This window comes from Dufourea novaeangliae, unplaced genomic scaffold (genome assembly GCF_001272555.1).
Source record: "Dufourea novaeangliae isolate 0120121106 unplaced genomic scaffold, ASM127255v1 scaffold8, whole genome shotgun sequence".
NCBI lineage: Eukaryota > Metazoa > Arthropoda > Insecta > Hymenoptera > Halictidae > Dufourea > Dufourea novaeangliae.
The window spans coordinates 3,314,836-3,342,341 of record NW_015373923.1 but is presented as its reverse complement, the minus strand read 5'-3'; the positions used below and the strand labels follow the sequence as shown (position 1 = coordinate 3,342,341).

General features: G+C 40.3%; 6 protein-coding genes across 6 annotated transcripts; 3 read left to right on the top strand and 3 right to left on the bottom strand.

The window, feature by feature from the left end:
- Nucleotides 1-2,422: 2,422 nt before the first annotated feature.
- Nucleotides 2,423-5,331, bottom strand: LOC107194571 (uncharacterized aarF domain-containing protein kinase 2-like). Its single transcript, XM_015584211.1, has 10 exons — nt 5,064-5,331; nt 4,717-4,949; nt 4,538-4,613; nt 4,390-4,431; nt 4,196-4,310; nt 4,002-4,119; nt 3,673-3,894; nt 3,369-3,599; nt 2,712-2,828; nt 2,423-2,617 (listed from the first exon to the last, which is right to left on the bottom strand). Exons 1-10 carry the CDS (start codon nt 5,329-5,331, stop codon nt 2,423-2,425), a joined length of 1,617 nt encoding a protein of 538 aa, XP_015439697.1.
- An 865-nt stretch (nt 5,332-6,196) lies between these two features.
- LOC107194745 (membrane magnesium transporter 1) lies at nt 6,197-6,950 on the top strand. The gene is made up of 3 exons (XM_015584421.1): nt 6,197-6,327; nt 6,403-6,455; nt 6,531-6,950. Exons 1-3 carry the CDS (start codon nt 6,246-6,248, stop codon nt 6,723-6,725), a joined length of 330 nt encoding a protein of 109 aa, XP_015439907.1. The 5' UTR covers nt 6,197-6,245; the 3' UTR covers nt 6,726-6,950.
- A 31-nt stretch (nt 6,951-6,981) lies between these two features.
- LOC107194744 (proteasome subunit alpha type-7-1) lies at nt 6,982-8,271 on the bottom strand. Its single transcript, XM_015584420.1, has 6 exons — nt 8,148-8,271; nt 7,860-7,986; nt 7,670-7,783; nt 7,465-7,598; nt 7,210-7,392; nt 6,982-7,111 (listed from the first exon to the last, which is right to left on the bottom strand). Exons 1-6 carry the CDS (start codon nt 8,247-8,249, stop codon nt 7,022-7,024), a joined length of 750 nt encoding a protein of 249 aa, XP_015439906.1. The 5' UTR covers nt 8,250-8,271; the 3' UTR covers nt 6,982-7,021.
- Nucleotides 8,272-11,204: 2,933 nt separating this feature from the next.
- LOC107194651 (gamma-glutamyltranspeptidase 1-like) lies at nt 11,205-15,877 on the top strand. Its single transcript, XM_015584303.1, has 9 exons — nt 11,205-11,323; nt 11,618-11,757; nt 12,250-12,482; nt 12,752-12,912; nt 13,005-13,228; nt 14,205-14,400; nt 14,504-14,669; nt 14,872-15,018; nt 15,091-15,877. Exons 2-9 carry the CDS (start codon nt 11,619-11,621, stop codon nt 15,277-15,279), a joined length of 1,455 nt encoding a protein of 484 aa, XP_015439789.1. The 5' UTR covers nt 11,205-11,323; nt 11,618; the 3' UTR covers nt 15,280-15,877.
- A 50-nt stretch (nt 15,878-15,927) lies between these two features.
- On the bottom strand, nt 15,928-20,272 carry LOC107194570 (DNA repair protein complementing XP-G cells homolog). The gene is made up of 9 exons (XM_015584210.1): nt 20,185-20,272; nt 19,923-20,098; nt 19,214-19,645; nt 18,926-19,142; nt 17,606-18,849; nt 17,427-17,525; nt 17,133-17,346; nt 16,816-17,052; nt 15,928-16,747 (listed from the first exon to the last, which is right to left on the bottom strand). Exons 1-9 carry the CDS (start codon nt 20,270-20,272, stop codon nt 16,098-16,100), a joined length of 3,357 nt encoding a protein of 1,118 aa, XP_015439696.1. The 3' UTR covers nt 15,928-16,097.
- A 1,807-nt stretch (nt 20,273-22,079) lies between these two features.
- Nucleotides 22,080-26,329, top strand: LOC107194734 (suppressor of hairless protein). Its single transcript, XM_015584407.1, has 2 exons — nt 22,080-22,379; nt 23,684-26,329. Exon 2 carries the CDS (start codon nt 23,790-23,792, stop codon nt 25,308-25,310), a length of 1,521 nt encoding a protein of 506 aa, XP_015439893.1. The 5' UTR covers nt 22,080-22,379; nt 23,684-23,789; the 3' UTR covers nt 25,311-26,329.
- The last annotated feature ends 1,177 nt before the right edge of the window (nt 26,330-27,506 follow it).

Sequence of the window (27,506 nt, the reverse complement as noted above, 5' to 3'; positions counted from 1 at the left end):
GTGCGCGCGCGCGCGCACGAGGCAACGTCGCGAGGACAGTGCTCGGAGGAGAGATTGAACCCGGAAGTGTACAGGCGATCCAGTCGAACTTGCCCGCCGCGCGTCAGAGGTATATACATATATGATCGTCGAACGAAGCACAGGATAGTCCCCCAACCGGTGAACAATAATGAAAAAGTTCTTGTACTTACAGAGGGTGAACGATGTCCGAGGGGATAGTTAGAAAGAGACACACACGTAGCTGTTGTCGTTCCCGTGGTTGGTGATCGGTGGTAATGGTGGTGTTGCCAGCGGTGGTGGTGATGATGACGACGCGATGATGACGGGTGAGATGTGATGATGATGATGTTGGTGACGATGATGCTGCTAGTGGTGGTGGTGGTAGGGATGGTGGTGGGTAGTGGTGGTGGTAGGGATGGCGTTGGTACCGGCAGTAATGGTGGTGGCACAGACGGCGGAGTGAACCGTAGCCGATAGGACGAGCAGAGAAATTCGACTGTACCGTGTCGATTGATATACCAAAGGAACTGATACGACTGGACGAGTAATCGAAAATATAGTTCGTTCCTCAGTGATGGTGGTGTACCACGAACGCAAAAAAAGAGTCGAGAAGAGGTTACAAGAAACGACAAGAAAGTGTCGGTCAAGTTTCACACGTCAGAACTGATACAAACATCGACGAAAGTAACAGTCTTCGAGACACGAGTCGAACGTTAATTGCCATTAATTGGCATTCCAGCCGATCCACCGAGCCACGCATCTCGATTCGATAATATCGGGAATCGTGTACAAGAACTACGAACTGACCCTCCCTCTCTCATAACGCGACGGTTTTTCTGTTTATTTTGAATTTCGATGGGCGGGAATGTTGCGAGTAGACCGCCGACGAGGTCCATCTCCGCTACGTCACAACTCCTCGGAGAACTCTGTTATCTTGCCCGACGTTTCTCTGTTCTGTTTACATGCTCTGTCGTTCCCCTCTTCGGTTCTGGTTCCGGACGTCGATCCGCCGATCGTCTTCGACGGTGGGGGGTGGTTTCGTCTGGGTGGGGATCGGAGGATGCAAGAGGAACGGGCATGATACGTATGTAGTTACGACCGTGAGATGGCGGACATGCCGCTATCGCGGTTTTCGGTGTACACACGGTTTCTTGTTCTCTCGCTCTGCCTGTGAACAAGTTCACCGGCGGCGATGCAGGAACTGTTTTGACCATCGACAAATTCCATCATTAATTATTCGATTATTTTAACCCTTTGACTGTGGCGTACTCTACGGTATCAGTTAGCAGTGACTATATATAATATAACAGTGATTACAGATATAATAAGACTATAATATGGATGCCATTGATGTCGAGGGGTCACCGAACATTAGTCGAGGATTTACTGTAATGCTTTAAGGGTCGACCATGTTTCTGGCTAACGTTGTGTCTTTGAAGCAGCTTACCGACGTTTGCCAGAAGTTTGACCTCCCCAGCCTGGTTGAATACAGCCAGCACACGTGGCACACCTTTTACCAGCGTAGAACGAACCCACGTCCATACATACAGAGAAACCACGCGCGTACAGTTCACGCACGCACACAGATCTTCGTCTACAGTCGATGTATCGCTACACCGAGAGGATGATCGGGCAACGTTGACCAACCAGGAAGCGATCACGGATAACTGGTCGCTCGCCGGAATTCTGTCCGGGACGATTACACGTTTTCTGCGGTCTGTTTTAAAATTGGAATCCTCCATCGGAACTCGTTCAACGCCACACGCCATTAAACCCCATAGGAATCTTTCTCGCGTGGCCAGATCACGATCCGAGCCGTGTCGTGCTTCCTGATAATCGACCGGTCGTCACGCAACGGAAAACTCGTTCTGAACTATCCGTCGAATATTTCGTCCTCTTACTGAATCTACATATCTACATCTACAGTGGGTAAAAAAAAGCATTCGCGCACCATTTAAAACGGAACAACTCTTTCCAAATTGGATCGAGTGACTTGTGTTTCGTTGTGAACTTAGAAGGATTAGTGCACTAAATGATGTGTTAATAAAATGTTGTAAAAGTTGCGATTGATCGGAACTGCGATTGAAAATAGTAAAGGTAGCTTTTTGCGACTTTTTTATCTGAGATTGTAATGGAAATTTAAAAAATACATTTCTTAACTAACGTAAAAATCTTCGAAATGTATTTATTAAATTTTCGTTACAGTCTTAGACAAAAAGGTTGTAAAAAAAACAACATTTACTATTTCTTTCGAGAATTCGAACAGTCGGAAATTTTTCAAAAATTTTTGTAACACATCATTTAGTAAACTAATCCTTCCAATTTTGAGAAAGTTGTTTGGTTTCAATACTTTTTTGACTCACTGTACATTGTATTCTACTTGTGCTTGGAAGAAAAAAATACAATATATTTCATCGTGTATTTAATTGTCCTGTAGAGTATTAGTGAAAATGAACGGTAAAACTTCCGTGAAAATATCGAGATTCGGATTTAGACTACGCCCCAGACCCTCGATCACCGCCATACTGAGAATTACGCTGCTAAACGAGCCGTCTTGCTTCACTTTGTGTCGAACCATCGCCGAGAACAATTCGGCCACCACCGTGCTCACGTTCACCTGCGAAATTGTTTTCGTTTAATCTCATTGGGAATTCAATTATAGTTGTAATATTGTCTGTTATTGGTCGACAATTTCATATTTCGAGGATTACGTTGTCCCGTTTTCGTAGATGAGTGTTGACGATCTCACGCATCGTACGTTTGAAACCGTCCGGATCGGGACAAACCTGCGAACTGTGTTCCAGAATGTACTCCGCGGCCAGTTCACCCTTAAAACGCAATCGACAGAGTGGTGTGTACAGGGTGTTCGCGGTAAATTGCACTAGCGTTTTTCTTGTAAACAGTAATTACTATATTTAATACTTAAGTGTTTAAAAAAAAAAAAGAAGAGTCAATTTTTATATTTACATTATTATTAAAAACATATAGAATTCCATTTAATTTAATTTAATTCGTACGGGTGAAAACCCTTTTTTACACTATGTGATTTAAAACGTTACGGCACACTAATACAACAAATCATCAAATGGAGTATAGCGAGATATAGCAATTATTAGAATAGAATTCAAATAGATGTAAAAGCATTTACAAAACCGAAGGGCACCTTCGTTTCTCAAAAAACAATGTAAATATAAAAAATTGGCATAGTTTATCGTGTAGCCAGTAAGATATACTGTAAGTTCTTGCTGTTTCATTTTTTTGAAATACTTACTGTTTACGAGAAAAACGCTGGTTCAATTCACCACGAACACCCTGTATATTATTTTATATGCCAACATATCGTCAGAATTAAAACCGAAAATACATACGTTACCCATCAATACCGAGCGAAACACATCTTTAAGATTTTGCTGACAACGGTCGTTCAACGATACCACGAGACCGCAGTCGAGTACAATCAGACGCGGATAAATTGGCCAGTAATCGCGATCGATGAATCTCCAAAGCCAAGCACGCGTTCCTTCGGTTGACCCACGATCCGTTTCGACCAAGATATTGCCGGGATGCAAGTCGCAGTGAATGAAATTATCGTTAAATACCTGCAACCGACAATAAATTACCATTTTGGTGAATAGTGAAATCTATCGATCGTGAAATCGATCGATCGCCAACCATCTTTAAGACCATCTTGATTCCTAATTTAGCCAATTTCTTCTGTAACTTGTTGTCTTTGTATTCGAGATACTCGGATATGGAAGGGCCCTCGTGGTAACTTTCTACGAGTATGTCGCGTTTCGTGAAATTCCTATAAGGTCGTGGAAAGAGGATGTCTTTCTTGTAGGAGAAATTTTCCGAAAACTTCAGCAGATTAACGGCTTCCCGATTCATATCGACCTTTATGAAAATCGTCTTCATTTTAAATGCATTTAAAATTGACCTTCACGGAAATCCATTCGAATTATGATTATATTAAGTCTAAGGAATTAAACAAAAATGATCACTTGATTCTCCATTATTTGCGAGAACTCGTCGATACAATCGGTTAGACTCAGCCAACGCAACCGCGGGACGACGCTTGTCGCGAATTTACAGACTCCTCTCATTATGGTCAAATCTCTTCTAAAATAAACGAAACAAGGAGCGACGATTTGCTATTGTATTCGAACGGGCTCGAATAATGTTCCCGCATTACCACCTCAGTTGACCTTTGATTCCGGGGTGTAAAATTTTTACTGCTACCGGCTGCAATTTCCTGTTTCGCGTAACATCCTGCTGACTCTCGTTGTCGCTGTCGTCGTTCGCCATTTTATCTAAAATGTGTACACGTTCATCTGACACCCGTGGTTTTTTAGCTCGATTTGTCAGAATCATGAATTTCATTGTATTTACCGATCGATGTGATCAACGATCCGAGTTTCAGATATTCGATAACTGTAACAATATTAAAATCGTTGACAGAGAATAATGCAACTCAAACTACTGATTGGTCGGTTGGTCGTTAGGTTAACTTTTACAGGAGGAAATCTTTCTAATTTACTTTGAATGAAAACAGGTATTCGGGACTCTTGCGTTTCTTCGACTCGAGCATTCAAATCGATCCATGCTTTGTACACCTACCGGCGCGATGCAATTACAAATTAATTTGAACGAAGAAATAATAAATTTTCGGTGCAATGTACTTGCTAAGAGCGTCAGCAATGTGCTTGATGTGTCTACCTGAGCACAACATCCGGATCCGATAGGTGTTTCATTCTCGAATTTAACAAATATTTTTCTCCAATTTGGACCGTAAATCGATTTAAGCAGTTGCTCGGTGTAGAACCAAGAATGTGGCGGAACGGTGCGTTGTAACTGCGATAGCGTGCAACAAATGTCCTCCGGAAATATATCTTTCCGCGTGGATGCCCACTGACCAAACTTTATAAAAATCGGTCCCAGGAATTGGATGCCTGCAAATTTTTCACGGAATTTTACTTAGAAATAATGTAATTAATATTAATAAATTCGTCTTTTTTTTTCGAAGCGTACGTTCGTCACAATTTTTACTACGATCGATTAATTACTTTTCAGAAGAACGGTCGGAAATATGTGTCCATGTATTAACCGCGTGATCAAATAAACAACAGTCACTCCAGTTAAGATAGATCCAATTACGAAAACTCTTGCAACAATCAAAATAGCATTCTGGATTACATCGAACAAATTTTCTTGATCTTTCTCTGCAATCAGCGAGTCGTTCTCGTAAATTAGGGAATGTCGCTTTGGCTCGTAAGAGAGGATCAGAACAGTCTTGACTATTCGCTTGGAACCTTCCAGGTTAATGTGTCTCATCGTAATAGTACGATGAAGTCGAATCGCTTCTGTATACTTGGACTCTCTTATTTGCCAATTTTCTCGTCTACTTTGGACGAATTTGGTCGTGCGAAGCACTTTTGACACGTTTGAATAAAATCCCATTGTTAATCGTACTAGGTTATGACATCATCATCATGCAACAACCAATAACTTCCAAAAATATGTCCTTTTCGAAATCCATTTTCGGGTCCAGCACTAAGTATGCATTTAACTAGATCTGTTCCTTGAACTATACAGATTTACACATTGTGAATTGATAAAAAATCATACAACAAATAGTACGTGAACTTCCTAATGTATCATTGCTCTACAATCTGTCCAAGATAATTCTGTGTGCCAGAATTTAATCCAAATTCAGTCGTTTGTCTTTTTCTCTTTTGGTAACACTGCCTAATGATGAATATTGGCGTCCTTTTTTGTTCGTGAAACAGCAGAGTTACAAATTGCAATAAATATTGTCCAACTACATGTGGATAATAGAAGAGTTACGTATAGAATTTCTATGTTTATGGAGTCACCAAAGTGCAAGCTATTTCTTATGACCCGGTATTCAATTGTATATAATGCATTTTGATTGTAAGAAATAGCAAATAATGTCAAGAATCATTAGCGTTTAAAACTCATTGATTCGACTGGTGCTACCATCCGTGGTAAAATGGTCAAACTGGTAGGCAAACCGTACCGATTGGTAAATTTGAGTCAATTGATGACTGCGGCATCTATCGTCAGTATTGTCTATTAGTTGAGTAGTAGCTTGGGTATTTTGCCGTAGATGGTGTTACGAATCTTTTTGGCCTCATTTATGCTCGCTGAACCTAAACAGATGATTTTGATTGATTTTGATGGTAAACTTTATCCTTATAAGAATCTGAAAAGTGTCAGCAATTACGATGCCTGCGACAACTCTGCATAAACTTATAACGGTCGTCGGTTTAATGTCAATATTACATGCTGCTTATTCGGCTGCACAGCGTACGTATCGTTGCTTAATCAACTTTTCATCTCTCAAATTCTTAACGTGTTAGGTTAAATGTAGTACTTTTACAGACCGTTCATACTTACGAATAACGGAGCAAGAATTTATCACTTTACCAATTGATGTGAGTATTCATCGGTAGTTGAATTTAATGCATAAATGGTATGATTGTAAGACATGTCGTGTAATTTTATCGCAGATTTTGATACAAGGGATTGCCAGCTTATTTATGGTTATGTACGGAGTTATGTATATCGCCGGTGATTTCAAAGAGATTCGAGCAGTAGTTGACTTGGAAAATAAGTCTTGGGAAACTTTGCGAAACCTCCCGTCGTTTCAGGTGTTCACTCATCGTGGCAGATATTTATTTCCACCTACTAAACTTTATACTTAAGTCAGGTTTTAGAAGATTGGAACCTTTTAGAAAAAAAGGTCCTTAACGAAACTAAAAAACGTTGCGTAAAATATAATGTACAAATGAAAGGGAATCACAGTGACTAATACGACTTGAAATTTAAATCATGTATTTAAATATATCCGTAAATATACACATACTTTTTATGAACACTGCTGTAAAGTATAAATAAAAAAAAATTTGACATATTCATTCCATTTTTTAGATGTGAGTTTTATATTTATTTTATGTAAAACAACGAATGAATAGGAAAAGTGTAACTCGATACAGAGACATCACTTTTTCTGCTTCTTCTTTTCAGCTTCTGCTTCTTTTTCTTTCTCTATCTCGGTAACATATTCGTCGATAGTGTCTGAATCTAACATCTGAAATGTAACAAAATTACAGGAAGGTTTGATTTAAAATAGTTGGACGATGTATTTCTGTTTCTGAGATGAATATATTTATACACCAAACTGTATACCTGTAGAGGCTGACCACGTCGCATTACAGCTATTTCTAGGTTTTTCTGTCCAGATTGCACCACTTCCAATAAAGCTCTAATAGCTAACTTTATGGAGCCTTTCTCTGTTGCTACTTCTTCAGGTGTGTAATATTTTTGTAGAAATTCGTGTACTGTTTTGGCGCTTCGACCTGTAGCATTTGCCTATAAGAAAAGAAACATTTATTTCGATTTACCTAACTTTTACTATTTATGAACACGTTATAAGAAGCGTACCTTCCATTCATAATAAATGCCAGAGGGTTCTGTTTGATACAAGTGTGGAACACCATCGTAATCGAATCCAGCTAAAAGACACGATATTCCAAAGGGTCTTCTGCCATTGCTTTGCGTATATTTTTGTTTCAAACCTGTACACAATTACTGGGTTATTCTATGGCCATATTCATGGGTATCAAAGAAGTAATATACAATTTCTTACCTGCAATATACCTGGTTATATATTCTAAAGTGACAGGATCTTCTACAGTTAATCTATGACTCTGACATTCAATTTGCGCACGATTTATTAAGACTCTCGCATCCGCAGTCAAACCTACCGAACAAAAACAACACACAGCGATTACCCGATACGTATATTTTATTTGGGAAAATATAATTTCTGATCGAACCTGCGAATGCCATTACAACGTGTTCGTCTAGAAGACATATTTTACGCACAGTCCGTTCTTCTTGGAGCTTTGCGATCGACTTTTTCTCGACACCTAAAACGACCACATCGTTACCACGAACACCGACCTAAAATCAATGAAATAAAATCGCAAAGAATTAGCGAAACGGAACCGTATAACGAAGAAATCTGTATGAAAGATGTGTTTAACATGACGGGTATAGAATCGATTGTGGAAAGTTTTACCGCAAACACCACGAAGGAGGTTAGATGAAATTTTCCAACATACCGCTGTCGATCCCTTTCTCACTGCTTCTTGTGCGTATTCTACTTGAAGCAAATGTCCATCCGGCGAAAATACCGTGATGGCCCTATCGTATCTCGTTGTCATTGTTTGGACTTTTTAAACAGAATATCGAACCTATCGAATGCAGAAAATGACTTCGCCGTTTTTCAAAGTGAATGCTACTCATCAAGCGCGCTCTGTTTCAACCTTTTGCCGATAGAGGGTGACGCGACGCGTCTTACACAAACTCTTCAATTTCTGCTGTTGAATATTGTGTGTTTTCTGTAAAACGGAGAGTGATTTCGGTTTACGTTTATGTATTTCTTTTTCTTCTTTCTAGTTTTAGTTCCATAGGCACGCAAAGTAACGACACCGGGATGTTGATCGAATCGTAAAATCGAAAAAGCACGCGTGAAGGTGGTCGCAATAATATTTATTTGAAAGTTCGAAGTAAAATTAAACTTTTTATCTACAAACGAAGTAGAATATTTAAATAATATTGATTATTCGTGTGTTTTCACAGTAACATGTATATTTATATCTACATTTTTGTCATCGAAATGCAAAAAGAAATAGTACCCGGATAACACATGACGCCTTGAAGACGTCCATTTTACGGCCATTTTACGTCTAAGGCGCCTTTAAGCCGTCTTTAAGGCGTTATTAGGCGTCATGTATCTGGGTAAACCATGAGAAAGTAGAGCCAATTGAAAATTGTAAATTCTTCGGTATCTGCACCGTAACGATTTCAATTTACGGGCCATTATCAAAGACGCAACATTATCACAGTGAACATGCCAAGTCATAAACGGACGAGTAGCGAGCATTCAAACAAACGGCACGAACACATTTGAAAAGTATCGGCAGACAATGAACCTAAACGAAACATATATAGCGGCAACTGATGATACGCCTTATCATAAATATTCACGAAATTTTACTTTGATTTCGAAGATGTCAAATATGTGTATTCGAAAGAAAACAAGTTCAAGATCAACGAACAGAAAATGGGTGTAAACATTTCCCTATTTGACGCTTTGCAATAAACGTAATTTCGATCGGAAAGAAACGGAACCGATTACGGGATACATTTGAACTTACGATCGTTCGATCACGATACAACTGTTCAAACAAATGGGATCGGTTTCAATTTTCGGACTATTATCGAAGGCAAACATTGTAGTAAAATGGGAAAATGATCGGCACTCGCTCAAATGGAAATTAAACGTGAGCGTAGCTGGGCCGACGCTTTCAGGACCATCAAATAAATTGTTTGCATTTGATAATCTTAAATGTCAGACAGTAGTGGGGATGAATAGGAAGAATCTGTATTGCAACTAGTACATATAAGAGGCAACGATCGGCTTAGTGAAACGTTTAGTCAAGGTTGAGCGCTCTCCCGTGCCGCATTTGATCACGCAACATGATCGGGTTTGTAACGATTTTTTTTGGTTTCTTCTTTCGACCGATCTTTCAGTCGTTCGATTTTACGAAACAGTGCGCGGGATCAGTGTAGAAGTGCGTAATACTCGAAGTGCAGTTACGTTTCAATAATTTCACGAGTTTTCACGTAAAAGGTGTGACACAAATTGTCAAAGACAGGCGATCGTACTTGGCACATTTCAAATATGGAGTTACTTTACACCGTTTAGATAACGTGTCGTACTTTCATCGAGATTCCGTCGCAGTCTTCGTGGTACAATTTAAATCAAAGTATTCGTTATTGTTGCACTGACGTGTCGTTAGAAGTGAATCTTGCTTGTGTGCATCCGGGTATCCGTCATTGTCGAACAAGTACCATCAATCTATGAAACTCGTTTGCAGAGTCACGTTACATTTAACACAAGCTGTTAGCTTCGGTTAATCTCAGCGAAAATTTTCTGCCAGGAATCGCTCGTGTTCGAGTAGAATGTTCGTACCTCGCGGCGGATGCGATTAGATCGTTCTCCGGAGATAATAGGTGTCTTCGGTATCTGCACCGTAACGATTTCAATTTACGGGCCATTATCGAAGACCCAACATTATGACAGTGAACACGCCAAGTCATAAACGGACGAGTAGCGAGCATTCAAACAAACGGAACGAACACATTTGAAAATTATCGGGAAACAATGAACCCAAACGAAACAGTGTTTGGGAACTGATGATACGCCTTATCATAAATACCCACGAAATTCTACTTCCGTATCGAAATAAAACAGTTCTAAGATGAACGAAAACAACACGCGTGTAAACAGTTCCCTTGAGTTTCTATTTGACGCTGTGTATATCCATAGACGTATACTACATATCTCTGTATATATATACATATATTCTACGTGGAAAAATAAGTCGAAAATACGGAATAACATTTTTTTATTTGAGACTTCGTTTTTAAGGAAATCGAGGGTAAAGATTCGTCTGTAACGTGTGTGTATTCGTGTTGGCAATGAACAGACGCAGCAGCCGAGTCCTATTCAATTACACGCGTATCTCGCAGATTTTCAAACTTATCTCAAAAAACGAAGCTTCATACCACAAAATTTTATTCCACATTCTCGATTCAGTTTTTCACGTAGAATGACCCCCTGCTCGCTTGTACCACCAGTTTTACGGGACACCTTGTTATGCGTCTACGTATGTACCCATGTGATTTCAATCGAAAACAATCGAACAGAATACGCTTGAAGTTAGCAATTGTACAATCGATTTACCCGTGATACAGCTGTCCAAACAAACGCGAACTTTACGAAAGTGACCAGATCGGAAGAGACGGGAATAGAATCTGTCGTCGTCGGCAGAATTCCATTGGAATTCATTCGTACGTTTAACCGGATACTTCCTTTTTATGCAGACTATCCAAAAAGACGATTATAATCGCCGGGGTGGGCATCGCTCTATTTTTAATTGTGATCGTAGTCGTACTAATCGTTTTTCTGACCAACAAATCCGTATCAAACCCGGAGAACGCCCAAAATTACGGCGTTTACTCGAAGGTAAGCTCGAAACCCAATGGATCATTGAACCGAGTGTAATCGAGAGATTGACTTATCGGTCAATCGCTGATTTTTCAAGGGTGCAGTGTCTACGAACGGAGAAGAATGCGCGCAAATCGGCGCCGATATCCTAGCGAGAGACGGTTCAGCCGTGGATGCGGCGATAGCTGCACTTTTATGCGAGGGAGTCGCCTCCTTGCACAGGTATTAAGCCACCATCTTGTATACAGTAAATCTTCGATGAGTGTTCGAAGGCTGCTCTGCAGTGAACATTAAATATTTCATGAATTAGTAGCTATGTGCGGCTGAAACAAATCAAAAAGCTCATTTAACCCTTGTTTAGGTAACAAAAATATGCACGGATATATTAAACTAAGACTGCAGAGCCTTCAACACTCATCGAGGTTTTACTGTATACACAAAGGTACTTGTCCCATCACCAATCCGTTGTCTCGATATTTCAACGGCGAACTAATGCTCGTTTCGGGGTTTCTCAAGTATGGGATTAGGTGGTGGCTTTCTGATGACAATTTGGGACGCGCGTACCAAAACCGCGGACTATTTAGATGCCCGTGAAACTGCACCGGCGAAAGCGACCGAAAATATGTTTGATGGGGATCCTAACCTGGCCATGTACGGTGAGTTATTACCCCAGTTATAGTAGATACCAAATCGATTGGACACGATATGAACATTATCGTAATTAATATAGAAATAATAAGTAAAATATTAAATACAATTATTATCTATATAATTAAATTAAAAATTTAATTAGACTCATACACACGTGTAAAATTTATGTTACGAAGATATATAACTCGAACTTTTCTGTCTCTGATCGTATTTATCGCATTTGTGAAACAGCGAATTCCTTCTACAAAGACTTTGATTTTTTTATTGGCTCTATCCAGTCTTTCAAGGACCAAGTTCATAGTGTTTTATAACTACCATTTGGCTTTTCTCTTTGTAATTACCATTTTCTTGTTCTCTTTTGTATTCACCAGTTATATGTTTCATTTAGTTTTAATATTCGTCCGATTTATATTTTATATAAACATGTTTACATTTTTTTTTCTTATATTCTAATGAAAATTAACCCGTAAATAAATAAATAAAAAAATTGACAAAAGGTGGCCTGGCGATCGCAGTCCCAGGTGAGCTAAGGGGCTACTGGGAAGCTCATCAAAAGTACGGGAAGCTACCGTGGTCCGAATTGTTCGAACCCACGATCTCTCTCTGCGCAACAGGATCTCGCGTGAACAATTACTTGGCCACTTATTTGTCCAACAAGGAGTCGATGATACGGGCGGAAAGCTCGTTGGCGGAGATTCTCATAAATCCAGCCACCAACGCCCCGTGGAAGGTTAGTTTAGTTTAGTTCAGTTTAGTTTAGTTTCGAACGTGGTCACTCGAGAAAGGGGATTTCGGTATCCCCTCCAAGGCCACATGGCTCATGCGCAATACCTTTCACAAAGCCCCGCAATTGAGGCTAGGGGTGGCGTTACCCAGGGATTTTTTTACCCCGACTCTTCAATCATTCCAACTTTATTAGGCCATGGAAGGTAACAAGGGTTTTTGTTATTCAGTCTGAGCTGTGTGTTTTTGTAACGAAACTAACCGATTGGTTGTTAGGTGGGGGACAGAATAAAACGGCCTCGTCTAGCGGAGACGTTGAAATTAATCGCGAAACACGGACCCTGGATATTTTACAACGGCACCATCGGTGATCAGCTGGTCGAAGAGATCCAGGCAGCTAAGGGTATCATCGACAGGGCAGATTTACGTGATTACAGGTTCGATTCGATCGTTAGTATGCATGATTCATTGACCGAAGAAGCAAGGCAAGTGGGGAAAAAATTGTTGTAACATCGGATATATTTTGTAGGGCGAAATGGAAGAAACCGATCGAAACGAAACTAGGAAATCTGACGATTATCACAGCCCCGCCACCCGGTTCCGGACCGATCTTAGCCTTCATCATGAACATCCTCCGTGGATTCGTGCCGGTTTACGACGAGGGGATTACGTGGCAGCGTTTCGTCGAAGCGTTCAAATGGGGTTACGCTCGAAGAACGGAATTGGCCGATCCTGATTTCGTTCCCAGTGTCGGTAAGCCGATAAGAATTTCAGTTTCTATGGATATTTCGCGCGTGAATCGTAAAAAAAAAAATCTGACGCAGAAATATTGTCTACGACCTTTTGAGTCAGCGATTCGTTATCTCGGTTAATACCACACTTAGAGATAATGTGCCGTAATTTTGCCGATAAGAGTGCGTGTATAATTGCATAGATTGTTGCAAAAAATAAGGATCATCGTGTTCAGTGGAGATAACAAAGAAGACAGCAATAATCGCGATGATCACAATTGTTCTCACATAATTACGAATTTCTTTATTGCTGTCGGCCCTGATAAGCACTTCGCATGCCTTCACAACGTCTGTATCCTTGATTCCATTCCTTCAACCTATAAAAATCGTTAGCGCCTGTTACGCGTCAACTTCGCCGACGATCAATTGTCGTGATAAGAGGGAACCGCTAACACCCGTTCAAGTGTAATTACAACCGAACGATTTATCGTGAAACGTGCCTATAACGGTCTATTATAGGCGCAACATAGACGCGTCTTGCGTATCGTATACAGACTCGTCTCGATTATCGTCCCAAACTCAGGTCCGCGCCGGGACAATAATCATATAGAGAGAAATGCTTTAGACCCTCATAAATTCGTTTTGACAATGTATACGGTTGATAGGTTTCACGACCTCCCCCCTCCAGTGGTGGGGATAACGCCTGGACAATAATCGTGTAAACGAAGCCAGACGATAATCGAAAGGAGTCTGTACACTCGCGAGCAAACTCGGCTTTCACTAGGGGAAAAAATGACGTAACAAAGGACCTTCTGCCATTTGATTTTGGGAATTATTGAAATATATGTCAAATTAACATTCAATTTAACATTTATTTCAGCAATCGGAATAAATTTATCAAGTTGTAGGAGGCCCTTCCCCTACGTTACTCTTGCCCCTAGTGGAAGCCGAGTTTGCTCGTGAGGGTACACCGAATCTAAGTGAATTTCTGTGTCTAGACCTGCTGGTCGAGAATCTGACGTCCATCGAGTACGCCGAAACGATTCGTGAGAAAATCAAAGACTATCAAACCAGCAACGATCCGAAACACTATGGCGCTGTTACGGCCACTCCGGAAGATTCAGGAACGTCTCACGTGTCCGTACTCGCTCCTGACGGATCGGCTGTATCGGTTACGTCGACCATAAATCAGGTGTACGTTGTTTATTCGCGATTTTCAAAAGGAAAAACATGTATAGAAACGATTATGTACGAACTATACTTTCTAATTGTCGTAATACTTCTTGCGATTCGACAGGTTCGGCGCTATGTTACGTTCCAAGTCCACGGGTATCATATTCAACGATGAAATGGACGATTTTAGTTCGCCAAATATTACAAACGGATTCGATCTGCCTGCATCACCGGCGAACTTTATTCGCCCAGGGAAACGACCAATGAGCTCTATGACTCCAACGATAGTTGTAAGCATCGTTTCGTTCGAAACATATACTTTTATTTTCACCCAGTCATTTATTGCTGGATTTATTTGCTCGAAACTTGTACACAACTAGTTATCAGAGCGTATGCGTATTCCGTTGCTATTGCCTAACCTCTATGGGCATACGTGTATCGTATATTTACCAGTCCCGCAATACCCTGGACACGCTTGTTTCGTTTCTCAAGGTTGACGAAAGCAGAAACGTGCGTTTGGTGATCGGTGCCGCAGGCGGCACGAAAATCACGACCGGTGTGGTGATCGGAATGGTGTTGAACCTTTGGTCAGGATACAATATAAAACAAGCGATCGACGCGAAACGAATTCATCATCAGGTGAGCTGAAATCTCATCGATCGTACCCACGCGATTCACAGAATCAAAGGACACTCGTGTGAATTTTTTCAGCTACTCCCGATGAACGTTCAAAACGAAAAAGGATTCACTCCGATCGTGTTGAACTATTTATCCAACATTGGTCATAACGTTACCACCTTCACCGGGATCGGAAGTGCGATCACGGCCGTGTCGAAAGAAGACGGAAAGCTGTTCGCCAGCTCGGATTTTCGTAGACAAGGAAAAACCGCTGGTTTTTAGGCAATTATTTCCATGGTTTGTTTCCGTTATCTGCCTATGGTAGACGATGACCACGTGTAAACAAAACAGTCGTCGCACTATAACGGTTTGTTTAATGAACTATGTACAGACACCTCTCGATTATTGTCTGGCTTGTTCTACACGATTATTGTCCAGGCGTTATCCCCAACACTGGAGGGGGGGCGTGGAATTTGTAAAGCGTATACTTTGTTCCCCCTCCGAATTTACGAGGATCTGAAGCATTTACCCCTAAAAGATTATTGTCCCGGCGTAGACCCGAGTTCGGGACGATAATCTAGAGGAGTCTGTATATCGAAACGACGCGCCGAAGTACTTTTTAAATACCTCGAAATACAAATGACAAGTTACCATTTCGCGATATAACGTATTAGTGAATTTTAAATGTATTAGTGCGATATATCTCGGTAAAAATAGAGAATCTTTCAGTAGGAAACTTGAACTAACGTACAAAAAGAATACAAAGACATCGTAATATATATATAGGGTATAAAAACAAAAATTGCATTATATTTTCAACGTTTCTCAAAGACGAAACGCTGTATCTCTTGTAAAACTACTAGCGTATAAGTGTGTCCTGTGTTAAAGGTTTCGTTCAATTTTGTTTCCCAAGAAAGTGATAGACATATATATTATAAAAAAATAATTTATTTAACATGACGCATTTACAAATCTGTGGTGTTTAATGTTTTTGTATGAATAATATTTACCGTTCTACAGTAACGAATATTCATCAATATATTTATTATACACGATTGATACACGTGGGCAGTTCAATAACAGCAGTATTATAAATAACATTAGGAGCTACTGTCGCTTTCCGAGAGTCCAGCATCTTGTTTCACTTTCCTTACGCAACGTCTCACTTTCTTCGTTTTATTTAATCCTTGCTTCGACTTCCTTAGTACTTCGATGGCATTCAATTTTTTCTTTAAAGCCACTGCTCTATCCTTTTCCCTCTGCGGTATGTATTCCTCGACGTTCTTCTCATCACTCGCGGATAGATTCGAGATTTTCGGCTTGCTGGAATCTGTTGCATCTTGCATGCTTCCCGATGCTCGTTTCTTCCTTCGACTTTCGCTCGACGCGATCGATTTCTTTTTCTCAATTTGTTGTAACGCGCTCTCCATGTCTTCTAACGGTTCTTCCGTATTCGGATTGTTTAACCTGTGCACAGCTTTCTGCACTCGTTTGCTCAACATCACATCGATCGGCTTCGGAACAGTTTGCAACTTAAAATAAGTATGTATCGATTTCTGGCTCTGTTTCTCCTCTAGCCTCTTCAATACGGGCTTTATAATTTCGTTAAATTTCTCGGTGGTCCAACCGAATTTCTGTTTCGTATAATTGGCCAACAATATCGTATTCGGTTTACCCCAAGTAAAGCCCTCCCTCGATTCGTCCACCTTGGGAAACAGATATGCCTGCACGACGGCTTGACTCGGAAACCCTGCATGTACGAACAATTAAAAGTTAATCTGCGTACGTAAAAAGAAAATACATTCCTGTCCTACATACCTTTCTGTATTTGTAAGTTTTGTAACTTGTTTCGCAAAGCAGTTCTTCCGGGGCCTGCAGATCTACCGCTTTCGATCCATGAATAGAATTTTATTAGACCTTGCAATAAATCGTCACCTTCCGAAGGGAAGGCTGCTAATATTTCCAAGGCCGTAACTGGACCGATACCGGTTAAACCTGTGGTGTAATCGCTACCGACTAACAGAGCAAGTCGTATCATTTCGTTACGCGTTAATTCTGGAAAGTAGTATTAGTTTTCGTAACGAGACCTTGAGATTCGTTTCACTTCCGTTCAATAGAAGATAGTTACAACTCACTGAAATGATGCTGTATATCGTGAGAAAGATATTGCAACACTTTTTTGTTGTTGTCGAAAAAATTTTTGTAAACGCACTGTCCTCCGAACAGCCAGATATCCGAATCGTCTGTAATCGTACCATCGGTGAGATTTATTTGTTCCAAATATGCGCACTGGGATTCTGCTTCCATAGGTGCTACAACGTATGGTATTCCAAATAATCGTAACAATTCCTGTAAAGGAATCATTCCTATTATATTCCATTAACAAAGCAGAATCGAGCTACATAAATTGAATATACATATCGCTGTACCTGAGCTTCGATGCATATTTGGTTAGAAATATCAATGCCCTGTCGTTTTAATTTACCAATGTTTGTCATCAACTCCGATTGTTCATCTTCCAATCGCATCTGAAAGCAAAGCATATAAAACATTTAAATTATATTTCATTTACACTTACGATTACAAATCTGAAGCAATATTTGCATACTTTTAATGACAAAAGTTCTTCTTCGTTCGTTGGTAAAGGACTGATGTTTCGCGACTCCGCAATCGATGCGCTTATATTTGCATTGTCTTCTGTATTTGTAATCTCTGCAATACTTTCAGGAGAATTAATTGTATTTTCTATACTGCTCGTCTCTTTTATGGGACTTTCTTCCAACTGCATATCTGTAGTATTTTCCGTAGGTATTACTACCGCATCACTAATTTTCCTTGCAGCGGATTGATCTTCAACTTTGTCTTCTATCGTTTCTACAATTGCTTCATCTGGAACAGCTTTATCTTCCATTGCCTTTAGACGCTTGGGTGAACTTCTTTCTAAGTTCTCGGAACACTCATTGGTCTCTGATATGTTTTCAGACATTGATTCTGCTATTTCACATTTCGATTCATTAGTTGCCGCTCGGAACACGTCTGCAAACATATCATCTTCTATGTTTTGATCAGATCTAAACATTATTTGAATTCCTTGTCGAGGAACATTCTTCTTAACAACAGGGTCCAAGATTAACGTCGGTACATCTTCTATTTCCACAAAATCTGAATCCGAATCTGTTGAACTGATTATCGTTACTTCTTCTGTTTTCCTTTCATTGGCATTTGAAATGTTTGAATTGACAGCACGCAATAAACTGCTATCGGTTTTTATATTTGAGCCTGGAAATTTAATCACTAAATTATCTAACGGTTCTGCAGCTTCTGTATAATTTACCTGTGTCAACTCTTTACTGTCATCTTGTGCTTCAACAGGCTCTATTTCCTGCGTGGCCTTTAAGCAACATTTTGTATTTTCACTTTCCTCCTTTCTATTCTGTTGCGTGGCCTTTAAGCTACATTTTGTATTTTTGCTTTCCTCCTCTCTATTCTGTTCAAGAATTGTAAGAATTTGATTTTCTGTTAATCCGCTATGCTCCAACATATATGTTAGCGCAGGATTCATAGTATTTTTTCCATAATACTTCTTAGACAGGGCTGGTGATTCGTTTAATTCTATTTCCGATTCTGTCTCGCTACTTCGTTCTTCCGCAGCCAGGTTGGAACAGCTCGTAGTCGTTATTTCAATGTCGCTGTCCCATTCATCGTCTAGTTCGTATTCGTTCATATCTTCGCATATTGGTACATCTTTACTAGAACCAGCAACAGGTTCTACCACCTTGTCTGCATTAGTTGCAATACTCTCAGTATTTGAATTTTCGCTGCTACTAATGCTTTTAATATAGGCATTTTTATCTATAACATATAGTTTATGATAATGAAGGAACAGTTAGTCTGAGGTTGAAAATAAGAGAAGTGTCTGACAACATACCACTAATATAAACTAATCTAGTTGTACTATCGGCGGCGACACGGTAAGTACAATTGCAACCGCTGGTATCTATACCCTGCTCGGTTAATAATTTGTCTAATTCCTCCAACGTCAGTGTCTTTCCTCCCATTTCTTTTTCGGCCGACTCTAAACTCTGTTGCACTAATCTACGTTTCAGTAGACGTTGCATTTGATAGCCAGAAAATTTATTCGATTCCTACACATAAAGACATTTTATGTGAAGAAGGAAAATTAAAATTTCGCGTATTCTTAAAACTGAATAAATACTTCGGGCATCTCGTGTAAACGACCCCATGAATTCTGTTTTCTTGTTTCCTTCAGGTCAGTGAGAATTTCGTAACGCACATCAGCTGGTAACGCTTTAAATTCAGCGCTGGCGACATTCACGTTATGAATATTTCCAATCCATTTCGATTGTTTTCGCGGACTCAGATCAATAGACGAATCTGAATCATAATCGTCGCTGAGACTTAATTCTGCTTTGCTCGTGCTTGGCATGTCTGGTAATTTGAAGATATCATCTGTAGAATCTTTATTTTGCATGTTCAAAATTACTTCTGTAGAGTTATTTGTAACATTTTGTTCCTCTGTATTGAGAACTGTTTTTACCGCATTGTGTTTCATCAAGTTATTTATTAATTCTGTCCTCATCTGTTGAGCTTTACTCTTGGCCACAGATTTCTGCTTCCTGCGCAAGGCCTGTGAACACAAAAGAATAAGAGCCTCTATTCTCACTACCTGGTTCCCACAGTAAACTAATTATGTACATACAACGTTAGAGTCAAGATAAAAGTACAGTTTCATTAATATACACACACATTATATACCTGGAGTTATTCGAGGCATATTATAGTTATTCTTTAGAAAGTTGGATTGAACAAAATTCATTAACTAATTTATTTTCATATGTTTTATCTCTTGGGAAATCTATACTAATAATCGATAAAGTTTAATGTAAAATTAAATGTATACTCACAACTGTATCCTTCTTTAGCATTGGTACACCTCCATCAAAAACGAATACAGGTTTAATTTTATAATACAACAGCTTACAAATTCTATTGAACAATCCAATTAGATGTGCATTAGGCTTAGGATTTCCAAAACGGTCTTGATATCCTTGCAATACTTGATGCATCCAAATGGAGATGTCTACAAAGTCAAAAATTTGTATTAAGTAAACGAATTATTTATGAAATTACAAGTGTAGAATGTTACATATAGATATTTAAATGTACCAATAGCTAAAACTTTTCCTTCGAGCGTTTCCAATGGAACCTGCTTTCCTGTTGCATCTAGTAAACGCCAAAGACCGTAAACACCCATTATGTTTGATGGGACACCTGTAAAAAAAAGAAGAAAACAGTACGTCAAAAAAATTACATGTAATACAATACATTATCAGGGTCGATTCTAGGAAAGACGGAGATTTAATGTCACTTGCTATATTACGAGCCGGAACTAACGCAAGATTGTTCATAACCTAATAAGTAGATACTTCTTAATTGATGACAAACTTAACATTGATATATATAAATAGTTTAACCGGCACGTATTTTCGGTATATCAACGTCACGTGTTACTGGACCGTTTACTTTGCAGCGTATTATTAACAAATACCTCGATTCACAAAGTTCTATACGCATCGACATTGCACGGCATCGGTCAGCTGGTTACTGAAACAATACGCATGTGACGCGCCTACATTTGCATCTATAATATGTATACAGAGAGAAACACTCTTCCAATTACATATACAGTAACGCAGTCTTTTTGTATTTACTGATCGAGGAAATGACAATAATTTCTTAAAGTGTATTAACAAATACGTGACGCAAACCGTGTAAACTTATAATTCGTTTTATTACGTCTTTTTTAATGTAGTATACTGACGTCTCTCTCACCGAAAGGATTTTCATAAAAATATACTTTAACGCATCATACTATGTATTTCTATGTAGGAGTTATCTGTTACTTAATTCAAATAACAATTTAATTTTAATACTTTATTGTAATCATAAAACTTGTACACCAAAATCAAGTGCTAAGAAAAAGTAGATCCAAATTAAAACGAAAGTAAAGGCAGATCAGAAAAGAATGGCGTACAATTTAATTTATATATTTTATTATAAACATTCGTACACAAAGTTAACCAATGGACACGGTAATAAACCTCGTAAATATGTATAATTTTACCGAAACGGCGACATAGTCAATAATAGTGTTTATAAATGATTGGCAGATTTTCTATTTGGATGGAATAAAAAAGTAGACGTATGACCGTTAATTTGCCTGTTGATACGAGCTTGTCCTATATTACGTCGTATCAACTTCTCGAATAATTTGTGCGACTCGTGTACGAACACGTAACGCAATACGTGAAATATATTTGTGTGTTTCCTCGAGTCTTCCGCAGGCATATGCACACATTCTCCCACAGCAGGTTTTTCCCACGCCCCCCAGGGTAACCCCAACATCCTTTTGCGGCAGCAATTCCACGGCACCTACGGGGTGGAGGGGAACGGCTCACATCAGGTGGGGAACAAGAGGGGAAACTGGAGGCGCTTGGGTCGAGCAGGCCATTGTACAACACTAAAACAATAGAATCTGCAGCTCTCAGTGTCGTAACAAACCATCTAAAGTCCATAGTGCATGTAGAAGTACACGAGATCGTTTCCAAAATTGTTCCTATCAATGCATTCTTGATCCACCAAAGTCGTGTCGTTTGGTTTTCTAGAATAGTCACTTATAATTGTATAAAAATTGTAAATAATTTCATGAAAAGAAGTATACTTAAGTGGTTAATCTTTGTTAATAAACATTTTTATTTTGTTTTCAAAGCTTAACCACAAACGTTGTTCTACGTAAATTATTTGTGTGAAAAACAAATGATTTTAAAGACGAATGGTATTAGAAAACATTTTCGCCCTGAAGCACCTTGCCGTCCTTCGTAGGTACGCTACTGTTACAGCCACTTACGCGGTAGTAATAACTCTACGTTGTCGTTTCAAACTTTAGTTAGTTGGCGAATATCGTCGGGAGAGGTTGTGTCCTCTGTCTGTCGGATCGTTGATTGGGACAAGTGTTCGCGACTTGTAGTTATGTTGATACTAATGGAACCATAATATTGAATTGTTTATGGCATTAGGAGATTCACGAAAATTTTTAGACAGTGCCTCGAGATACTTGTTGGCATGCTGGATTTAAAGTGGCGCGCGCGACGAAATCATTTTTAACAGTTGGCAGGACTGTTCGGAAAATTCGGAAAGTGAACAGGTGTTTTTTGAATGGATTAGGGAGAGTAGACGACGAGGACGCAAAAGGATTTGCGAATGGTGAAAGATCGACGAACGGCGCGATATTTGTGATTAAACAACGGTTTTAAAAATGCATTGGGATTCATGCTCGGATTTAAACTGTTACGGAAAATGAGGTGAGTGTCAGGAACGTAACCTGTTTTTATTCGGAGTAACCTTTCCGATGCCGAAATGGTAAATACACGGTTGTTGACGTTTTAATGGTTCTTTAAGGAAAGATCCAAACAAGTTTTTCACGTTGAAAACATTTTTAGACCGCTTCCGTTGATAAGAAATTATATTACACGTATTATATGGACATGCGTAAATATATATGTATATATGTGTAACACATATATATGTAAAAATAAAAAGAGAGAACAACATAATCTTTAGATTTTGATATTAATATGCTTTTAGAAATGATTAGAATGTTCCATTTTTAACCAATTTTTTATATATTACATCATTTTTGCTTGTATCTTTCTTCTGTATGTAGAAATCTAGATTCTCTTGTGTGGTTAGATGTATTTTTAAAGTATTTTACTGTCTGCTTGCAAAATTTTTGCAGCATAGGGTTTGCGTGCTATTGTGTTTGCTTCATTGGTATCATTCAGTGTAACGTATTCGCGTTTCTATTCTTAGTGCATTTAATTAACAGTCAGAAGTAACACGTGCACTATAGTCAGGAGACTCATGTTAGGAGGTACACTAGAAATTGATAGTTTGCATTTTCATGCAGCATCATGTTTTATACGTGCTTAATCATTTCTTTGAACTATTTGTTATAGTAAACCTTTCATTTTTCTCAATGAGAAGCAGAGGAAATATTTCATTTAATAATTGGAATCTTCAAAAAATTGTGCAGGAAATAGCACACTATAAACAACAGAATGTCTTTGTATCAGCAAATAGTGCACACAATCGTATAGATCCAACAAACAAGGGTGATTTAATTCATGCAGGAAAAATGAGCTCAGCTTGGTTCCCACAGTGCGTACGTGCGTTTCCTCTTTCCTGTACTAAGACTAGCAATTCTTGGTAGCTAGTTTAGAAAGAGACAGCCTGAGTTAATTACATCTTCCATCGTGAAAAACAAAAATGTTTCTCACATCAAAGCTTTCAGCGAGCAGACTCTTAAGGTTCCATGTCTATTCAAACTCTTGCAACTAATAACACAGTATTGTTCTACCGTTTTACTGCACAGTATTAGAATATTTTCTGGAAATTATGCCTGGCTTTCTAGAACAAATTGGGGTATTTGTTTCCTGAGTTCCTAATATTTTCATCGAACAACCTATTTGCTTTTTCTCATTCGTACTAGATTATATATTTATGTTTTTTTTTTTTAAATATTAAATAACGAAATATTTCAAAGGAATACGCACGCGATGTGAAGAGGTCTGTAGAACAGTTGTCCACTGAATGAAATTTATTCCAGGTACAAACGGGGGACGCAATTATGACGTGCACAGATGACAAGGATAGGACACGGGCGACCTAGTGATTCTGTGGTTCGATAGAGGGAATAGAAACGGAAGTTAAATATGCCACACCAGTTTGGATTGCCCACGATGGCGCATGGAATGCAATCACCTCCTTCGCCGACCTCGGTAATGTCGGTTTATCCTCGTTTCGGATCCGGCGTGTACAGACCGGACCACCAGGACCAGAGATTAACGCGCGAGGCGATGGAGCGTTATTTGCGCGACAGAAGCGACATGGTGATCGTGATCCTTCACGCGAAAGTCGCCCAGAAGTCGTACGGGAACGAGAAACGGTTCTTCTGTCCGCCGCCGTGTATCTATTTGTTCGGGGACGGCTGGAGGATGCGACAGGAACAGATGCTTCGCGAGGGGGAGACCGAGCAATCGGCGCAGCTATGCGCGTTCATCGGAATCGGTAATTCCGACCAGGACATGCAGCAATTGGATTTGAACAATGGCAAACAGTATTGCGCCGCGAAGACATTGTACATTTCCGACTCTGACAAGAGGAAGCACTTTATGCTCTCGGTGAAAATGTTCTACGGTAGCGGACACGATATAGGGGTATTTCACAGTAAACGGATCAAAGTGATCTCGAAACCGTCGAAGAAGAAGCAATCGTTAAAGAACGCCGATCTGTGTATCGCGAGCGGGACGAAGGTGGCGTTGTTCAATCGTTTGAGATCGCAGACGGTGAGCACGCGGTATCTTCACGTGGAGAACGGTAATTTCCACGCGAGTTCGACCCAATGGGGCGCGTTCACGATACATCTGCTGGACGACAACGAGAGCGAGTCGGAGGAGTTTCAAGTTCGGGACGGGTACGTGCATTACGGGAGCACGGTGAAGTTGGTATGCTCGGTGACCGGAATGGCTCTGCCGCGTTTAGTGATTCGCAAGGTCGACAAGCAGATGGCGAGCTTAGAGGCGGACGATCCCGTTTCGCAGTTACACAAATGCGCGTTCTATATGAAGGACACGGATCACATGTACCTCTGTTTGTCGCAGGAACGCATAATACAATTCCAGGCGACACCGTGCCCGAAGGAGGCGAATAAAGAGATGATAAACGACGGCGCCTGCTGGACGATAATCAGCACCGACAAGGCTGAGTATCAGTTCTTCGAGGGTATGGGACCGGTTAGATCGCCGGTAACGCCGGTTCCCCTGGTGCACAGTTTGCATTTGAACGGCGGCGGTGACGTGGCGATGCTCGAATTAACCGGCGATAATTTCACCCCGAATCTTCAGGTATGGTTCGGCGACGTAGAGGCCGAGACCATGTACAGATGTCAGGAGAGTATGCTTTGCGTGGTACCCGATATATCGCAGTTTCGTGGCGAGTGGCTCTGGGTCAGGCAACCGACTCAGGTACCCGTCTCGTTGGTTCGTAACGACGGTATCATTTACGCGACCGGTTTGACCTTTACCTATACACCGGAGCCAGGACCACGGCCCCATTGTCCACCCGCGGACGAGATCATGAGAGCTCCGCGTTCCATGCACAATCAGGCCAGTATGCCGCCCGCGATCGCGGACGTACCGTGGAATACGCATCAACCGCCTCAGCCGGGTCTCTGATGTTTCCTAGACAATTACACTGTGCATCACCAAAGTTTACGGCCCAGTGAAACGAACGCCGTCCGTCGGACCGACGACGATAACAACAACGACAACCACAGCACCGACAACGAGGACGTTCCGGTCTCTGTCGATAACGAGCCGACGAACGTGAACGGTACCGGGACGGCGGCATTCACAGCGAAAGACTTGTTGCTACGGGTCGATCGTGCGGCGACGCGTTTAGACAATACCAAGATGACGTAGCATACTTTTCGTCGCGTCCATTTTAATCCCCCTATCGCGGAAACGTACCCTATTCAAGTAGCACATGACGCCTAATGACGCCTTTTCAATACGGCTTAATGGCGCCATAGACCTAAAGTAGCCGTAAAATGGACGTCTTCAAGGCGTCATGCGGTATCTGGATATCCGGATCCGAAGTTCGAGGTACCGCGCTTGAAACAGAAGCTCCAAATTCCATATTTCGTGTACAGTGTGCCGTGTGTCCTTTACCCCTGATGTTCATACCGCAATCCTACCCGTAGGTTCTTTAGCTTTAAGTGTTGATACAGATTTACACAGAAACAGAGTGAGTGAGTGAAAGAGAGAGTGAGAGTAAGAAAATAATAATTTATAGCACTATTAGGATTAAAGAAGCTTTCTACGAAACGTGAATGTTTTTTAGCTAATTGCGCGACGCAATAACCAGAGAAGACGAGAAACGCGGCGTCGGGACCCTCGAATTTTAACGGCTCAGTCCGTGCACCGTTGCATATCGATGATCGCTAAAAATAAGTTGATATCTCACGTCGATTACTTGCATTCGTTCGGGAACGATACGTCAAGGTTGTCGGGAAAATCATTTTTATCTTCGACTCGACTGCGATACCGGAAGTGTCGCGAGTAGCGTGCGAAACGATTAAAACGCGTATACGTGTACCGTTTACTTTCTCGCGCGTTTTTATTTGGATCCAATTTTGTACAGTTGTACCATAGACGAGGTATAGGAGTAGACATTTCATCGAATGTATTTTTTCGGCCCAATTTTCCATTTTAGTGTCACTACCCACCGCAGATTCACCGTTCTCGTAACGTAGAGGTCGCTAAAATCACTGGCTTTTTAAGGTGTCGGTATTATAGGTGGAGCATCAACTCCCATAAGATGAAAAGTCTATTCTTATACCTCGTCGATGCTTGTTCAGACGACTTCGAAAACGGTTGCGTCGAGAAGTATTCTCGTCGATCGATAGTCGATTTCGAATTTCTTTGTAATTCTCCGATCACCGTTAACTTACGATATTTTACGTGGAAATCGACGTATGTATCGGGATAACGGTCAAGACTATATTACGTTAGAGTCACGTGTAATTTCGACGAAACGTCTGAATTAGTTTGATGAAAACTAAGGATAAAATTGTAGGATTATCGTGAGAGAGAGCATAAGTCGTTGAAGTCCTGTCGAAATAACGAATTGCATACACGAATCGACTTCACGCGATTACAATCACCGAGTGTCGTGTTTTCATATTGGCGTGACTTTATTCCCAGGTTTCATGTCATTTCGTTAGTAAAGCGGCATTTACACTAGACAATTTTCGATCGGCCGATCGAGTCGTTCGATTAAAAGGTTTACACTATACAAGACTTCGTCGTTCGACTCTTTTATTGCTTAAGATGGTTAATAATATGCTGAGTTGAAAAAAATCATTAGTCGCAAAATTAACAGAAAAAAAACGTTGGGTTAAAGTAAATGAATAATCGGCGATAAATTGTTCGCACGGACTTCATTTTGTCTTTCATACTAGCAACAATCCTCCTAAATTCATTTTGTTTTATTATTAATTCCATTGCGGTTTTTTTAAATTTAAATTCTTCTATGGATTACTCGGATATTCCGTGAATTCCAATCTAATTTAGACACTTTCGTCCGTCTCAGAGCGATGTCATGAAACGACAGTTGAAACTAGATTGTTCAGCCAAAAGTAGACCAACTTTTAGTTGAACGACTAATTGTCGTTTCGACTTGGTCGAAATCTTGTTTACACGGGCGACTTCGAACAACTTCAAGTCGATCGACCAAAAGTTGCTTAGTGTAAACGCCGCTTAAGACACCGTGGTCGGTTGTCAACTTATCGACATACCGGTTTTCTAGAAGTCGCTTATCCATTGTAAAGACTGAAGCGCGCAGATTTAACGAAAGTACGCGCGCATCGG

Bases quoted from the DNA above. Each gene is read 5' to 3' on its own strand.
- LOC107194744 (XM_015584420.1), bottom strand. From the start codon at position 8,249: ATGACAACGAGATACGATAGGGCCATCACGGTATTTTCGCCGGATGGA. The intron at 7,393-7,464 runs GTACGCTTCTTA...CTTTTCTTATAG, and splicing joins GCATTTATTATGAATGGAAG to GCAAATGCTACAGGTCGAAG. The intron at 7,112-7,209 runs GTATACAGTTTG...GTTACATTTCAG, and splicing joins GACGTGGTCAGCCTCTACAG to ATGTTAGATTCAGACACTAT.
- LOC107194734 (XM_015584407.1), top strand. From the start codon at position 23,790: ATGCCACACCAGTTTGGATTGCCCACGATGGCGCATGGAATGCAATCA.
- LOC107194570 (XM_015584210.1), bottom strand. From the start codon at position 20,272: ATGGGTGTTTACGGTCTTTGGCGTTTACTAGATGCAACAGGAAAGCAG. The intron at 20,099-20,184 runs GTACATTTAAAT...TTGACTTTGTAG, and splicing joins AGGAAAAGTTTTAGCTATTG to ACATCTCCATTTGGATGCAT. The intron at 19,646-19,922 runs GTGAGTATACAT...TTGTGTTCACAG, and splicing joins TGCTAAAGAAGGATACAGTT to GCCTTGCGCAGGAAGCAGAA.
- LOC107194651 (XM_015584303.1), top strand. From the start codon at position 11,619: ATGGGATTAGGTGGTGGCTTTCTGATGACAATTTGGGACGCGCGTACC. The intron at 11,758-12,249 runs GTGAGTTATTAC...AATTGACAAAAG, and splicing joins TCCTAACCTGGCCATGTACG to GTGGCCTGGCGATCGCAGTC. The intron at 14,401-14,503 runs GTACGTTGTTTA...GCGATTCGACAG, and splicing joins ACGTCGACCATAAATCAGGT to GTTCGGCGCTATGTTACGTT.
- LOC107194745 (XM_015584421.1), top strand. From the start codon at position 6,246: ATGCCTGCGACAACTCTGCATAAACTTATAACGGTCGTCGGTTTAATG. The intron at 6,328-6,402 runs GTACGTATCGTT...GTACTTTTACAG, and splicing joins TGCTTATTCGGCTGCACAGC to ACCGTTCATACTTACGAATA. The intron at 6,456-6,530 runs GTGAGTATTCAT...ATTTTATCGCAG, and splicing joins TTATCACTTTACCAATTGAT to ATTTTGATACAAGGGATTGC.
- LOC107194571 (XM_015584211.1), bottom strand. From the start codon at position 5,331: ATGAGACACATTAACCTGGAAGGTTCCAAGCGAATAGTCAAGACTGTT. The intron at 4,120-4,195 runs GTGGTAATGCGG...CGTTTATTTTAG, and splicing joins GGAATCAAAGGTCAACTGAG to AAGAGATTTGACCATAATGA. The intron at 2,618-2,711 runs GTAATCCTCGAA...ACAATTTCGCAG, and splicing joins ATCTACGAAAACGGGACAAC to GTGAACGTGAGCACGGTGGT.